The sequence below is a fragment of the Lingula anatina genome, chromosome 1 (genome assembly GCF_051362555.1).
Source record: "Lingula anatina isolate TDL-2025a chromosome 1, LinAna3.0, whole genome shotgun sequence".
NCBI lineage: Eukaryota > Metazoa > Brachiopoda > Lingulata > Lingulida > Lingulidae > Lingula > Lingula anatina.
The window spans coordinates 71508069-71524804 of record NC_141767.1 but is presented as its reverse complement, the minus strand read 5'-3'; the positions used below and the strand labels follow the sequence as shown (position 1 = coordinate 71524804).

Genomic DNA, 16736 nt, shown 5'->3' with positions numbered 1-16736 from the left:
AAAAGAAAAAAAAATCAAGGAAATTTTATTGTTGCACATAATATTTTTGGTTATTAACACTGTTTTCTTTCTTTCTTTCTTTTTTTATGAAAAGTTTTAAATGAAAAGAAGAGGAGCGTGTGTTTTAAAAAAGGGGGCGTCTCGATAGTCCGAAGGTTCATTGGTCCGAAAAGTGGTAACATTTTTATCGATTTTTTAATCAAGGGTTCATTGGTCCGAAGGTTCTATAGTGAACATTCGGACCAATGAACCTTCGGACTATTGAACCTTCGGACTATCGCTACGGCCCCTTAAAAAACCATACAAAGTGAATTATGTTGTTCAGCTTGCTACAGATTACAATCTGTGGCCTATTACATGTTACTTAATGTTAAAATAATTGATAATTTCTTATCATTATCAATTATTCTGGTACAAGAAATTTTTATCGTTAAGCAGAAAATTAAATGAGCAAACAATCTCGTGTTCCGCCTAGTTTTGGTTCAGTGTCTGCCACAAAAACTGCCTTTAGGTGGCGCTTGGCATATCATAGTTTGCAGCAGGTAATGAGCGTACGCGCCATCTAGTAGCGGTAAAAGATTTCAATCTTTTTTGTAAGAAGTTCAGAATAAAGGGCTTATGTGAAGGCCGACTCAAAGTATTTGAAAAGCACAGTTGTCATACTTTCGCCCCAAAAAACACAAACTTACAATGGCTGTGGAGAACAAAACAGTGAGTAGAAAAATAATAAGTGCTCTCAATAAAATTTGACGTAATTTTACATGTTGTGTGTTTTTGTTTAACATCTTATATTTGCCTTCAAAAAATATGTATATTGTGTAGCCAGTTTTATTGTTTGCTGTGTTCTATATGCCCAGCAGTGAAGTTCCCCTATAAAAAAAAAGCCAGTTGCACTCTCACTTGTTTCTATGGTGTTTGGCATATACTACTACTTTATATTCTTGTTGTTTAGATGGAGATCACAGAAGGGTGCCATGTGCCTGCAAAGTTTCAGTCTTCTGAGGAGTGGCGTAAGTCATTTTGATATTTTCCCGTCTATCATATACCAGTAGTGGTTTCTTTAGATGTATACTGACAGATACAGAAATTACCAGAAATAAGGAATTATTATAATTAACGTGAGGGACTTTCTCTTTTGTGGTAAAGCAAACGGGACTTGTGAAATCTAGTTTTATGTAATAAACAAAAAAAGTCTTCTCTTTCATCTTTTTGATTTGAAATGTGTATGTCGATCAGCATTAATGTAGCTATTTTGAGATTTTTTTATTCACTTATCTAGGAGAAGCAGAGGTCCTGAGCAAAAAGGATGTTGGTGGGAAAACCATGTATTATATTCACTATCTTGATTGTAAGTGTCAATTTGCAAAGCTATGCTAGTATTCATAATAGCTTAATTTGTCTTAAGTAATGAATTGCTATAATGATACTTTTCATGTGGTTTTGTACCACCTGCAGTATCCTGTAGTGACACCATACTATCTAGTAAAGAATCTCTGCCTGAGATTTATGCAGTACTATTTGGCTTTGGCACATTCATGGCAAAAAGATCACCTTATCAAATGTTGTATGATATGTTCCAGTTAATAAGCGTTTGGATGAGTGGGTGGATGAAAGCCGTTTAAACCTGGACAAGGTAGAGCTGCCCAAGAAGGATGCTAAGACGCCAGTGAAGGACAACAAGGCGTCAGGTTCCAGACCCAGCAGTCCTGAGAGAGAGCTGGTGGTAAGTGGCATTACCCACCATCCACAGCAAGTCATGATGACACAGGTTATACACAGTTTTCTTTATAAACCACCTATGGTAACTCTGCTAATTTTCTGTTTAACAAATTTACATTTTTCACCTTTTACTATGTTTGACATTTGGTTGATTTTCTTTTAGAATGGAGGACTCACCAAAAAGGGATCTGTTCTTGGAAGAAAAAGGAAGCATTTTGAAACCAATGATGTAAGTTTTATTTGTAAACTTCAGTTTTTATTCATCAGTGTTACAAAGTAATTGAACCAAAAGTTTAATACCCAAGATAATGAAATGAAATCAAAGATTGCTCACATGATTTGTTGATAAATGTTTCATGTTGGGTTTTTCTGTATCAGGGATGTTAAGCTGCTGTTAACATTACATTTCCACAGAAATATTGTAACAAATGTACTTGTTGTACTTGCAGACAGACTCCAGAGATGGTCTAGGAGTACAGGTAAGAAACAATATAATATATGGTCTAGTAGTACAGGTAAGAAACAATGTATTATATGGTCTAGGAGTACAGGTAAGAAACAATGTATTACATGGTCTATGAGTACAGGTAAGAAACAGTGTATTATATGGTCTAGGAGTACAGGTAAGAAACAATGTATTATATGGTCTAGGAGTACAGGTAAGAAACAATGTATTATATGGTCTATGAGTACAGGTAAGAAACAGTGTATTATATGGTTTAGGAGTACAGGTAAGAAACAGTGTATTATATGGTCTATGAGTACAGGTAAGAAACAGTGTATTATATGGTCTAGGAGTACAGGTAAGAAACAATGTATTATATGGTCTAGGAGTACAGGTAAGAACCAATGTATTATATGGTCTAGGAGTACAGGTAAGAACCAATGTATTATATGGTCTAGGAGTACAGGTAAGAAACAATGTATTATATGGTCTAGGAGTACAGGTAAGAAACAATGTATGGCTACACAGATTTCAAAAGCATGGTATTATTTTCATTAGATAAATGGGCCACAATGTTACCTGCATAATCCTCCTATATAAAACAAAATCTTTACCAGAATTTCCCTAAATTTAGCAAAGTAATTGTTATGATTATAATGGTACTGTTGAGGCCCTGTGATCCTATGAGTGTTACTATGGTTACTCTGGTTGCTATGGTTTCAGGAGGAACCGAGTGCCCCCAAGGCTCCCAGGCAGACAGGCAGTATGGTGGCCCATGGACACCAGGATGACATAGTGACTAGGATGAAAAATATCGAGACCATCCAAATAGGGAAATATAGAATAAAACCCTGGTACTTTTCTCCATATCCACAAGTGAGTAGGAATATTGGATTTCTGCATGTTTATTCATACTTTTCTATCGGTTGGTATTCACAGATGTGCTTTAAACTGGCTCTAGGAAAATCATTGATTTAACATAGATTGATGCATATTTGTATGACTATCACATGCCACTCAATTTTCCTACCAGGAGCTGACCAACATTCCTATAGTGTACCTGTGTGAATTCTGTCTCAAGTATATGAAGAGTAACACATGTCTTAGAAGACACTTGGTAAGTGAAGTAACTGTTTGAGTTCTTTCTGAAGTATATGAAGCGTAACACATGTCTTAGAAGACACTTGGTAAGTAAAGTAACTGTGTGAGTTCTGTCTCAAGTATATGAAGAGTAACACATGTCTTAGAAAACACTTGGTAAGTGAAGTAACTGTGTGAGTTCTTTCTGAAGTATATGAAGCGTAACACGTCTTAGAAGACACTTGGTAAGTAAAGTAACTGTGTGAGTTCTGTCTCAAGTATATGAAGAGTAACACATGTCTTAGAAGACACTTGGTAAGTAAAGTAACTGTGTGAGTTCTGTCTCAAGTATATGAAGAGTAACATGTCTTGGTAAGAAGAGTAGCTGTTTGTCTGGAGGATGCAGAGAATTAATATTGAACATTTGTTATTGATGTGAAACATAGTATTTTGTTATTGTGCACTCAGTTGTTCACACACACACACACACACACACATTTTCAAGGCCATGGATTTACTATAAATTCCAAGTTAATCAGTTGTGCTTTGTTCCAGGCCAAATGCCCACATAAACATCCACCAGGGAATGAAATCTACCGCAAAGCAAACATATCCTTCTTTGAGATTGATGGGAGGAAAAATAAAGTACGTTTCTCTTTTTACTATTTTTTTCCTAGCATAGTTTCTGCTGGGTACAAGTTCTGAAAATGTAATGAAATCAAAGTAAAATACAAATTATAGAATGATATCCATTTTGTCATTATATCAATATAATCTAAACTATATGCCTCATGAATTATATAAATTTGATGTTAATTGGATGTGATATTTCCCCAGACATATGCACAGAATCTTTGTCTTCTGGCCAAGTTATTCTTAGACCACAAGACACTGTACTATGACACAGACCCCTTTCTCTTCTATGTGATGTGTGAGTCTGACAGCCAGGGGTTCCATATTGTGGGCTATTTCTCAAAGGTAACACAGAAAATATATAACTGCTTTTTTACTTACATAATTAGTGAGTTTTTTTTTCTTTAAAGGGTTTTAAGACTTCCTTTTGTTAGCATAAAAGCAGCATATTAGATAATGTTTAAATACCACAGAGCTTTTATTTCATCTCTTTCAAAATGCTCTCCTCAGTTTTCATTTCATTTATTATTGTAGGAAAAAGAATCAACAGAAGATTATAATGTGGCATGTATCCTTACTTTACCTCCTCATCAAAGGAAAGGGTATGGAAAACTGCTGATTGAATTCAGTAAGTATCTACCCTTCATTCTATAATATTTTTATCATGTTAGGTTTAATAGATAGGGAAAGAATGTTCTTATACATTATTGTACCACCAGCGTTAGCGCTGGCGGTACACATGGTTTTAGTCCCGTCCGGTCCGTTCCGCCGGCTCCTGCGGCTCCGCCGGCTCCGCCGCCATGTTACCGTTACCGCTTCTCCTCCTAGACGGTAAGGGCCCCCATACCCATCTCTTGGATTTAGGTCACCTATAATCTCAACTCGTTCCACGTAAAATTTGGGCTTTGTCGGTATTGGGGTCTAGGTGTGGCACTCATTGCAATGCACCCTTGTCCAAAAATGGCAAAATTAAATGCTAATTATCTACCCTACGGAAGGAATTATGGGAAAAATTTCTACAGACGGCTTTCCAAAAGTCATATGTGTAGATTTCAAATATGCCCTTGGATTTGACCTTTGACCTTTATTTCAAGGTCAAACGGGCAAAAATTTTCAAAAAAATGAATTTTTTTTCGAAAAAAAATTTATTTGCGCTGTTATTCAGACACCACACAGACTTAACCAATAATATTATTGGAAAATGTTACCCTTCAGGTCATCTTTCATCTTTGTGAATTTGGGGTCAATCGGTGCATTTTCACGGGAGTAGCGGCCATAAGATACCGAAACTGAAAACTGTCTCTAATTCGGGAACCGTTAATGCTAGAGACCCATTCTTTTTTGCATTTTGTAGAGCAGGTAAAGCCCAACACTGGAGGTGGTCTCCGTTTTTTTGTATTCCATACGGTTTTCGAGTTACGCTGTATCAAAAAGTACATATTGGTGGTGAAAGCAAAATGTGCAGTACAGTAATGGATAATAAATTTTGAACTCCGGAAAAATAAAACATAAGACTTGGCAAAGCAGACAACTTGTGGTCAAAAATGACATTATTTCATCAAATTTGAACTTCTGGAACTTCAGAGCACCTCCCATTTCAAGAATTTTGACCAAAATGACCTTTTCTTTATTTTAATTAATTTTTTCCGTAGGAAATTTATTGCACATTATGGTAACTCCAAAATTATAACATTTAGTTCCTTATGTCTCCAAAACTGGCAGAGATAAGTCCATAGTTACTATTGAAGTTGAATAGGAAGTCATGTACTGGCAATCTTACTGTGACCTTGAAATTGACCTTTGACCTACTTTACACCATGAATTGAACTTTGCAAATTTTGCTTCCCTTTTATCTCCAAAACTGGCAGAGATAGGTCCATAGTTACTATTGAACTTGAATAGGAAGTCATATACTGGCAATCTAAGTGTGACCTTGAAATTGACCTTTGACCTACTTTTCATCACGAACTGAACTTTGCAAATTTTGGTTCCCTTTTATCTCCAAAGTTTGCTGTATCAAAAAGTACATTTTGGTGGTTAAAGCAAAATGTGCAGTACGGTAATGGATAATAAATTTTGAACTCCGGAAAAATAAAACATAAGGCTTGGCAAAGCAGGCAACTTGTGGTCAAAAATGACATTATTTCATCAAATTTGAACATCTGGAACTTCAGAGCACCTCCCATTTCAAGAATTTTGACCAAAATGACCTTTTCTTTATTTTAATTAATTTTTTCCGTAGGAAATTTATTGCACATTATGGTAACTCCAAAATTATAACATTTAGTTCCTTATGTCTCCAAAACTGGCAGAGATAAGTCCATAGTTACTATTGAAGTTGAATAGGAAGTCATGTACTGGCAATCTTACTGTGACCTTGAAATTGACCTTTGACCTTCTTTTCACCATGAACTGAACTTTGCAAATTTTGGTTCCCTTTTATCTCCAAACCTGGCAGAGATAGGTCCATAGTTACTATTGAACTTGAATAGGAAGTCATATACTGGCAATCTAAATGTGACCTTGAAATTGACCTTTGACCTACTCTTTATCATGAATTGAACTTTGCAAATTTTGGTTCCCTTTTATTTCCAAAACTAGCGAGATAGGTCCATAGTTACTATTGAACTTGAATAGGAAGTCATATACTGGCAATCTAAGTGTGACCTTGAAATTGACCTTTGACCTACTTATAATCATGAACTGAACTCTGCTAATTTCTTTCTCTTTTAACTCCAAACCTGGCAGAGATAGGTCCATAGTTACTATTGAAGTTGAATAGGAAGTCATATACTGGAAATTTACTGTGACCTTGAAATTGACCTTTGACCTACCTTACAATGAACTTAACTTTGATTGTACCATTTTAAGTTTTATATATTTTTTGCGTATTTTGAAAATTCTTGTTGATTGCATTTTTACAGCTTGTCAAGCATAAGACTGGTGGCTGTGTCCCTTATTTTGCGTATGTGGGGGTCTATACGAATGCGCTTGCTCCAGCTGGTGGTACAATATTCGGAGGCGGTATCGCCTCTCTGATCCTCTAGTTTATTTTCTGTAGTCTTATACTTAAAAAACCAAAACCAGTGTTCAGTTTGTTGTAGAAATGTATGCAGCACTTATGCTGTTTTAGAGGTAAAACTCATTAGTGTGAAGTCATCTAGTTTTTTCTGCTACCCTCCATACTTGTGTTTCAGGTTATGAGCTGTCCAAGTTTGAAGGTAAGACAGGAACCCCCGAGAAGCCCCTGTCTGACTTGGGTCTCCTCTCCTACAGGAGCTACTGGTCACAGACTATACTGGAGATTCTAATAGGACTCAAACCCAATGAGAATGGGGAGAGACCCGTCATTACTATCAAGTACATGCTTTTTATATCAATCACTACATTTGTATGTAATTATTCAAGTTAAAAAAAAGACAACCACAATTTAAATTTAACATTTCTCAATTTGAAACATCAATTGTGATCATCAGTTAGTGAGCCAATGACAGAAGAGAGAGCAAAAACAAACTGTTACTCATGTTCTTTCTATTTTCAGTGAAGCATCAGAACTTACCAGTATTAAGAAAGAAGACGTCATCTCCACTCTGCAGCATTTGAATCTCATCAATTATTACAAAGGTCAATACATCATCACACTATCCAAGGAACAGTTAGATACACAGGCCAAGGCCATGCAGAAGAGGAAAACAAGAATTGACTCAAAAGCTTTACATTGGCAACCTAAAGACTGGAGTAAAAGAGGAAAGTGGTAAAAAAAGGAACGGGCCTAGGCCACTGAGAATGGAAAAATGAAGAATGACACTGAAAGGCTGAAGAGAAAGAGAAATTTGCCAAAATGGATGATTAATCTCTTAGCTCTGTGTAGAGCAGATGGTGGCGCCAACTGTGTAGGGCACACAGTGGTGCTGCCACTTCATGGACTTGTTCATTGCACACATAGAGGGTTTTATCCAAGGTTTGAATTGCTGTGAACAAAAACCAGTGAAAAGAAGCATGCATCTATTAGCAAATCATTTTAATATAAATATTCCAATTCACGGAGTAGTAGTTTAAAATATTTTCTGTGACCTAGATGAACAAGTTGGTTCCCCATGAGGATACCCATCAACTGTGATGTCAATACATTTGTCTGTAATACCCTTTGTCTTTCAAAGTCAACAAGGTTTCATTGTTGCAAAATGAAAAGTGGATCAGGAAGAATTAATATCTGTTTGCTTGGTGTTGGTTAAAACAATGTTGATAAGTCTACCAAGAGGGAAGATAATTAAAAAGTCAATGACTGCATTCCCACTGATTTAGATCGATCCATCTGGATCGACCTAACTCCCTGGGGGTTCATGCTAAATTGCTGTCAGCCGAACACGCACGGAAGTTAATTACCCCCTTACAGCTTTTAGTAGGCAGGACAGACATTTAAGCTTGCTAAGCTGACAGTAATCTAGTGAGACTCCCCACGGGGATGGATCAATCTCAAATCTGTGGGAATGCAGTCTATGATCAATTTATTCTTAACATTACTACTGTGAAAGAAAACTGAAAAACATTTAGAGTCAAAAATTTGAAAATGTGTAAACTCATCACATGCAGATTCACATTCATGAGGAAAAGAATAGAAAGATTATATGTTAATGTTTATTCTTCATTCAATATTGCCCAATCATAATGATTCAAACATTTTTCTGTAATGTATAAATGAGGTTGGTCATATAACCACACAGTAAATGCCTGGTTAGATAAAGTGTAGATCTAAAGCCCATGTTAACCACTATAAACAGATTATTCAAAACCCAAGTTATTAATTCATATTTGCCTGTCAAATATATGTTACATGATCTTTTGGTTAGACCCTCAGTGTTAAACAAATTGTGATATTAATAAGTAGCTACCTAAATATAAGATAATGAAATCAAATTATTTTCCCTTATCCTTCACATGTAAGTAGGTAATATATCACCTAAGGTCATAAAAGCACCCTTCCACACCTTGTATAGAATAAAATTAATTTCCCTAAACTGGATAAAAAGTAAGTATATTAAGCAACACGAGATTGCATCATAAAGTTAAAAGTAGCCACAGCCAAAATTTTTGCTGCCCATCATTAGGATTTCTTGTAATGGATGTCTGGTAGCAGTCTAAGCTTTTCTGCAGCCTGAAAAAAATGGTGAAGATTTCTTTAATATTGAGGTCACTGAAGTCTGAACAATTTTTTAAATTTTTTATTCAGGATTACGGTGTTCTTATAAAACAATCTTAACCTTCTTTAGATTGGAGGTTGGTTATTGTTATCCCACTTCGACAACCCTGCTGGTTTCTCTCCTGGGAGAAGAAGCATGTTAATTTCCTGTTTCCCTTTTATAATTGCCACCAGTAACTCTGGCCTTCTCTTCCAATAGAACTAACATTTAAAGACTGTTTTCCTTTAATAATTGTCTTCATTTAATCTGGACTTTTCTTCTAATAGAAGAAACATTTAAAGACTGCCTGTAATAATTGTCCCCAGTTACTCTAGGCTGTTAACTTCACTGACCATACCTGCTCTGCTGTTAGATCTCTCTGTGGAGAGCCCAACATTTCATAGCCCACCATAAACTTCTTCACTGTGGCTGACCTGAGCAGAGGAGGGTAGTAGATGGCATGTAGCTGCCAGTGGCTGTAGTCTTCACTGGAGCTCTCTGGACCTGTGGGGGCACCTGTGGGAGAGATATGGACATGGGACCACCAAGACATACAATAATCTTGTGTAAAACTACTGTTGACTTGTCATTTATGATGAAAAGTTGTGGCTTTCAAGAGGGACTCTTAGGGTGATGAAGCACACACTTCTGGGTTGTCTCTCATTTTGTCAATCATTGTAATGTACAAATGGCTGACACAGGCAGAATCAGAGCTCAACATTTTCAAAAATTATATCTCAAATAATGAACAGTGATTAATGTGACACTTCTCTCATTCTTTTCATTTCCATTAAATTAAGAAGATGTATGTTCTTGACTAAATCAAAATTTTAACTTTTTTTTTTTTTTGGATTGGCAGATGCTGATTTTTTCCAGGTAAAACTCTATATAACAGAATTCTTACCATGCCAGCCCATAGAGTAAGGGAAGGACACTTGTGAAACTTTATGTGACAGAATTCTTACCATGCCAGCCCATAGAGTAAGGAAAGGACACTTGTAAAACTTTATATAACACAATACTTACCATGCCAACCCATAGAGTAAGGGAAGGACACTTGTAAAACTTTATATAACACAATACTTACCATGCCAGCCCATAGAGTAAGGGAAGGACACTTGTAAAACTTTATATAACACAATACTTACCATGCCAGCCCATAGAGTAAGGGAAGGACACTTGTGAAACTTTATGTGACAGAATTCTTACCATGCCAGCCCATAGAGTAAGGAAAGGACACTTGTAAAACTTTATATAACACAATACTTACCATGCCAACCCATAGAGTAAGGGAAGGACACTTGTAAAACTTTATATAACAGAATTCTTACCATGCCAGCCCATAGAGTAAGGAAAGGACACTTGTAAAACTTTATATAACACAATACTTACCATGCCAACCGATAGAATAAGGAGAGGACACTTGTAAAACTTTATATAACACAATACTTACCATGCCAACCCATAGAGTAAGGGAAGGACACTTGTAAAACTTTATATAACATAATACTTACCATGCCAGCCCATAGAGTAAGGAAAGGACACTTGTAAAACTTTATATAACAGAATACTTACCATGCCAACCCATAGAGTAAGGAAAGGACACTTGTAAAACTTTATATAACACAATACTTACCATGCCAACCCATAGAGTAAGGGAAGGACACTTGTAAAACTTTATATAACAGAATTCTTACCATGCCAGCCCATAGAGTAAGGAAAGGACACTTGTAAAACTTTATATAACACAATACTTACCATGCCAACCGATAGAATAAGGAGAGGACACTTGTAAAACTTTATATAACACAATACTTACCATGCCAACCCATAGAGTAAGGGAAGGACACTTGTAAAACTTTATATCACATAATACTTACCATGCCAGCCCATAGAGTAAGGAAAGGACACTTGTAAAACTTTATATAACAGAATACTTACCATGCCAACCCATAGAGTAAGGAAAGGACACTTGTAAAACTTTATATAACACAATACTTACCATGCCAACCCATAGAGTAAGGAAAGGACACTTGTAAAACTTTATATAACACAATACTTACCATGCCAACCGATAGAATAAGGAGAGGACACTTGTAAAACTTTATATAACACAATACAGATGCTGATTTTTTCCAGGTAAAACTCTATATAACAGAATTCTTACCATGCCAGCCCATAGAGTAAGGGAAGGACACTTGTAAAACTTTATATAACACAATACTTACCATGCCAACCGATAGAATAAGGAGAGGACACTTGTTAAACTTTATATAACACAATACTTACCATGCCAGCCCATAGAGTAAGGGAAGGACACTTGTGAAACTTTATGTGACAGAATTCTTACCATGCCAGCCCATAGAGTAAGGAAAGGACACTTGTAAAACTTTATATAACACAATACTTACCATGCCAACCCATAGAGTAAGGGAAGGACACTTGTAAAACTTTATATAACAGAATTCTTACCATGCCAGCCCATAGAGTAAGGAAAGGACACTTGTAAAACTTTATATAACACAATACTTACCATGCCAACCGATAGAATAAGGAGAGGACACTTGTAAAACTTTATATAACACAATACTTACCATGCCAACCCATAGAGTAAGGGAAGGACACTTGTAAAACTTTATATAACATAATACTTACCATGCCAGCCCATAGAGTAAGGAAAGGACACTTGTAAAACTTTATATAACAGAATACTTACCATGCCAACCCATAGAGTAAGGAAAGGACACTTGTAAAACTTTATATAACACAATACTTACCATGCCAACCCATAGAGTAAGGGAAGGACACTTGTAAAACTTTATATAACAGAATTCTTACCATGCCAGCCCATAGAGTAAGGAAAGGACACTTGTAAAACTTTATATAACACAATACTTACCATGCCAACCGATAGAATAAGGAGAGGACACTTGTAAAACTTTATATAACACAATACTTACCATGCCAACCCATAGAGTAAGGGAAGGACACTTGTAAAACTTTATATCACATAATACTTACCATGCCAGCCCATAGAGTAAGGAAAGGACACTTGTAAAACTTTATATAACAGAATACTTACCATGCCAACCCATAGAGTAAGGAAAGGACACTTGTAAAACTTTATATAACACAATACTTACCATGCCAACCCATAGAGTAAGGAAAGGACACTTGTAAAACTTTATATAACACAATACTTACCATGCCAACCGATAGAATAAGGAGAGGACACTTGTAAAACTTTATATAACACAATACAGATGCTGATTTTTTCCAGGTAAAACTCTATATAACAGAATTCTTACCATGCCAGCCCATAGAGTAAGGGAAGGACACTTGTAAAACTTTATATAACACAATACTTACCATGCCAACCGATAGAATAAGGAGAGGACACTTGTAAAACTTTATATAACACAATACTTACCATGCCAACCCATAGAGTAAGGGAAGGACACTTGTAAAACTTTATATAACATAATACTTACCATGCCAGCCCATAGAGTAAGGAAAGGACACTTGTAAAACTTTATATAACACAATACTTACCATGCCAACCCATAGAGTAAGGAAAGGACACTTGTAAAACTTTATATAACACAATACGTACCATGCCAGCCCATAGAGTAAGGAAAGGACACTTGTAAAACTTTATATAACACAATACCTACCATGCCAACCCATAGAGTAAGGGAAGGACACTTGTAAAACTTTATATAACAGAATTCTTACCATGCCAGCCCATAGAGTAAGGAAAGGACACTTGTAAAACTTTATATAACACAATACTTACCATGCCAACTGATAGAATAAGGAGAGGACACTTGTAAAACTTTATATAACACAATACTTACCATGCCAACCCATAGAGTAAGGGAAGGACACTTGTAAAACTTTATATAACATAATACTTACCATGCCAGCCCATAGAGTAAGGAAAGGACACTTGTAAAACTTTATATAACACAATACTTACCATGCCAACCCATAGAATAAGGAGAGGACACTTGTAAAACTTTATATAACACAATACTTACCATGCCAACCCATAGAGTAAGGGAAGGACACTTGTAAAACTTTATATCACATAATACTTACCATGCCAGCCCATAGAGTAAGGAAAGGACACTTGTAAAACTTTATATAACAGAATACTTACCATGCCAACCCATAGAGTAAGGAAAGGACACTTGTAAAACTTTATATAACACAATACTTACCATGCCAACCCATAGAGTAAGGAAAGGACACTTGTAAAACTTTATATAACACAATACTTACCATGCCAACCGATAGAATAAGGAGAGGACACTTGTAAAACTTTATATAACACAATACAGATGCTGATTTTTTCCAGGTAAAACTCTATATAACAGAATTCTTACCATGCCAGCCCATAGAGTAAGGGAAGGACACTTGTAAAACTTTATATAACACAATACTTACCATGCCAACCGATAGAATAAGGAGAGGACACTTGTAAAACTTTATATAACACAATACTTACCATGCCAACCCATAGAGTAAGGGAAGGACACTTGTAAAACTTTATATAACATAATACTTACCATGCCAGCCCATAGAGTAAGGAAAGGACACTTGTAAAACTTTATATAACACAATACTTACCATGCCAACCCATAGAGTAAGGAAAGGACACTTGTAAAACTTTATATAACACAATACGTACCATGCCAGCCCATAGAGTAAGGAAAGGACACTTGTAAAACTTTATATAACACAATACCTACCATGCCAACCCATAGAGTAAGGGAAGGACACTTGTAAAACTTTATATAACAGAATTCTTACCATGCCAGCCCATAGAGTAAGGAAAGGACACTTGTAAAACTTTATATAACACAATACTTACCATGCCAACCGATAGAATAAGGAGAGGACACTTGTAAAACTTTATATAACACAATACTTACCATGCCAACCCATAGAGTAAGGGAAGGACACTTGTAAAACTTTATATAACATAATACTTACCATGCCAGCCCATAGAGTAAGGAAAGGACACTTGTAAAACTTTATATAACACAATACTTACCATGCCAACCCATAGAATAAGGAGAGGACACTTGTAAAACTTTATATAACACAATACTTACCATGCCAACCCATAGAGTAAGGGAAGGACACTTGTAAAACTTTATATCACATAATACTTACCATGCCAGCCCATAGAGTAAGGAAAGGACACTTGTAAAACTTTATATAACAGAATACTTACCATGCCAACCCATAGAGTAAGGAAAGGACACTTGTAAAACTTTATATAACACAATACTTACCATGCCAACCCATAGAGTAAGGAAAGGACACTTGTAAAACTTTATATAACACAATACTTACCATGCCAACCGATAGAATAAGGAGAGGACACTTGTAAAACTTTATATAACACAATACAGATGCTGATTTTTTCCAGGTAAAACTCTATATAACAGAATTCTTACCATGCCAGCCCATAGAGTAAGGGAAGGACACTTGTAAAACTTTATATAACACAATACTTACCATGCCAACCGATAGAATAAGGAGAGGACACTTGTAAAACTTTATATAACACAATACTTACCATGCCAACCCATAGAGTAAGGGAAGGACACTTGTAAAACTTTATATAACATAATACTTACCATGCCAGCCCATAGAGTAAGGAAAGGACACTTGTAAAACTTTATATAACACAATACTTACCATGCCAACCCATAGAGTAAGGAAAGGACACTTGTAAAACTTTATATAACACAATACGTACCATGCCAGCCCATAGAGTAAGGAAAGGACACTTGTAAAACTTTATATAACACAATACTTACCATGCCAACCCATAGAGTAAGGGAAGGACACTTGTAAAACTTTATATAACACAATACTTACCATGCCAGCCCATAGAGTAAGGGAAGGACACTTGTAAAACTTTATATAACACAATACTTACCATGCCAGCCCATAGAGTAAGGGAAGGACACTTGTGAAACTTTATGTGACAGAATTCTTACCATGCCAGCCCATAGAGTAAGGAAAGGACACTTGTAAAACTTTATATAACACAATACTTACCATGCCAACCCATAGAGTAAGGGAAGGACACTTGTAAAACTTTATATAACAGAATTCTTAACATGCCAGCCCATAGAGTAAGGAAAGGACACTTGTAAAACTTTATATAACAGAATACTTACCATGCCAACCCATAGAGTAAGGAAAGGACACTTGTAAAACTTTATATAACAGAATACTTACCATGCCAACCCATAGAGTAAGGGAAGGACACTTCAAAGAGATTATCATACTTGGTCAGCAGCTGTTTCATTATGTCTGCTAGAGCTGCAAAAAACAAGAATTTTAAATCTATGTTGTAAAAAAAATCCAGCTTCCATTTATTCTGTCAAAGAATATCCACTCAAAGTTCTGTCATAACATAAGTTAGCCCATGTTTATTATCTAATATTTTACATCATTTTATATACAGCAATAAGCTGGGGCATTAATGCACTATTTGACAGACTGATCACAAAACCACCAGAGGTGGCTGTCTCACCCAGTTTCTCCTCCTCCTTTAAGTCCTGTAACCTGAGGATGTGTCTCTTTGGCAGCAGCATGGTTTCATATGGCCACACTGCCCAATATGGCACAACACACAACCAATGACCATTCTCTACAACAATTCGTTCCTGAAGTCAAATAAAGACATTTGATACTCTGTGCTTGCACATACACTTTTCAAACACAACCATATATCAACATAATTATTAATGCATGTTAAAAATACAATGGAAAATTAATAAAAGTTACTTACTTTTTTCTGGATTTCCTTTTCCATGTATTCAAGTAACATTGGCACTTTATGTTTCTCATAATACTGTTTCTGTGTTCTGTTTTTGACAGACGGCTCATTGGGCAGGAAGGAGCTGGCCCAAACCTGGACAATGAGGACATAGCCAAAAATTAAGTAAGCATCATACTGCTAATCAAAGACAAAATGCATGAACAATATTTGCATAATAGTTCGTATTTAAACATTTCTTCTAACATAGACAGAGAGTACACTAGTTAATGTACAATTTATATGCAAGTGGGTGTGCATGCTTACATAAGTATATTTAAGAGGGGGGTGGGGGGGGGGGGGGAAGCAAGGAGGGGGTGGAAGGTGGAGGAAATAGATACATACCTGGCAATGAGGATGAGGGTTAGAGCAGCCCATGATAGCACCTTTATTCTCAAAGATCTGCAAATCAAAAATCTTGTTTTATATTTGTAACAATTACTTTTTGTGATGAAAGTGCATTGTATTGGTGTGTTTTTTATACCAAATGAAGATACCCAAATAACTTTTATTTAAAAATATTAAAAATTTCACCAACATTTAAAATATATCTTCACAGATATTTTGTGCCTCATTCTCACAAATCATCCTAATCATTTACCTGCACCCAGACAAACTTGGTCCCCAGATCTTGCATGATTTCTACCCACTTCTCAATGACTGCCATGATATCTGGGATGGACATGAGAGGCAAGGTGATGTCAGACCACGGGTGAAAACACATCACTTTACATGCACCATGGGCTGCAGCAGACTGAAACAGGGGGTCTTCACTGGCTTCTTTAAACAGATATAAATATACAACATCACTGTCACTTTCCACACATCACTGGCC

The 16736-nt window shown here is 36.0% G+C and overlaps 2 protein-coding genes across 4 annotated transcripts in view; one reads left to right on the top strand and one right to left on the bottom strand.

Annotated features, from left to right (window-relative positions):
- Nucleotides 1-552: 552 nt before the first annotated feature.
- LOC106168972 (histone acetyltransferase KAT5) lies at nt 553-8512 on the top strand. Of its 3 annotated transcripts, none has more exons than XM_087001445.1 (13): nt 553-711; nt 953-1010; nt 1280-1348; nt 1581-1768; nt 1883-1948; nt 2169-2198; nt 2888-3040; nt 3198-3281; nt 3800-3889; nt 4082-4222; nt 4412-4505; nt 7075-7098; nt 7419-8512. In XM_087001445.1, exons 1-13 carry the CDS (start codon nt 691-693, stop codon nt 7478-7480), a joined length of 1080 nt encoding a protein of 359 aa, XP_086857571.1. In that variant the 5' UTR covers nt 553-690; the 3' UTR covers nt 7481-8512. The 3 variants fall into 3 exon arrangements, with proteins under 3 accessions (XP_086857571.1, XP_086857569.1, XP_086857570.1); XM_087001443.1 differs by having other exon boundaries at nt 7075-7237; XM_087001444.1 differs by having other exon boundaries at nt 554-711; nt 1581-1723; nt 7075-7237.
- Nucleotides 8502-16736, bottom strand: part of LOC106168962 (galactose-1-phosphate uridylyltransferase) — a 10550-nt gene continuing 2315 nt past the window's right edge. The window contains exons 4-10 of the mRNA XM_087001447.1: nt 16503-16681; nt 16247-16303; nt 15875-15997; nt 15617-15749; nt 15319-15402; nt 9416-9573; nt 8502-9032 (exon numbers count right to left, since the gene is read on the bottom strand). Coding sequence (XP_086857573.1) covers nt 8982-9032; nt 9416-9573; nt 15319-15402; nt 15617-15749; nt 15875-15997; nt 16247-16303; nt 16503-16681 — 785 coding nt within the window. The 3' untranslated portion in view covers nt 8502-8981. The remainder of the gene's footprint in view (nt 9033-9415; nt 9574-15318; nt 15403-15616; nt 15750-15874; nt 15998-16246; nt 16304-16502; nt 16682-16736) is intronic.

Excerpts from the sequence above, each read along its gene's own strand:
- LOC106168972 (XM_087001443.1), top strand. The coding sequence starts at position 691 with ATGGCTGTGGAGAACAAAACA. Across the intron at positions 712-952 it reads TGGCTGTGGAGAACAAAACA|ATGGAGATCACAGAAGGGTG; the intron begins GTGAGTAGAAAA and ends CTTGTTGTTTAG. Across the intron at positions 3,041-3,197 it reads ACTTTTCTCCATATCCACAA|GAGCTGACCAACATTCCTAT; the intron begins GTGAGTAGGAAT and ends TTTTCCTACCAG.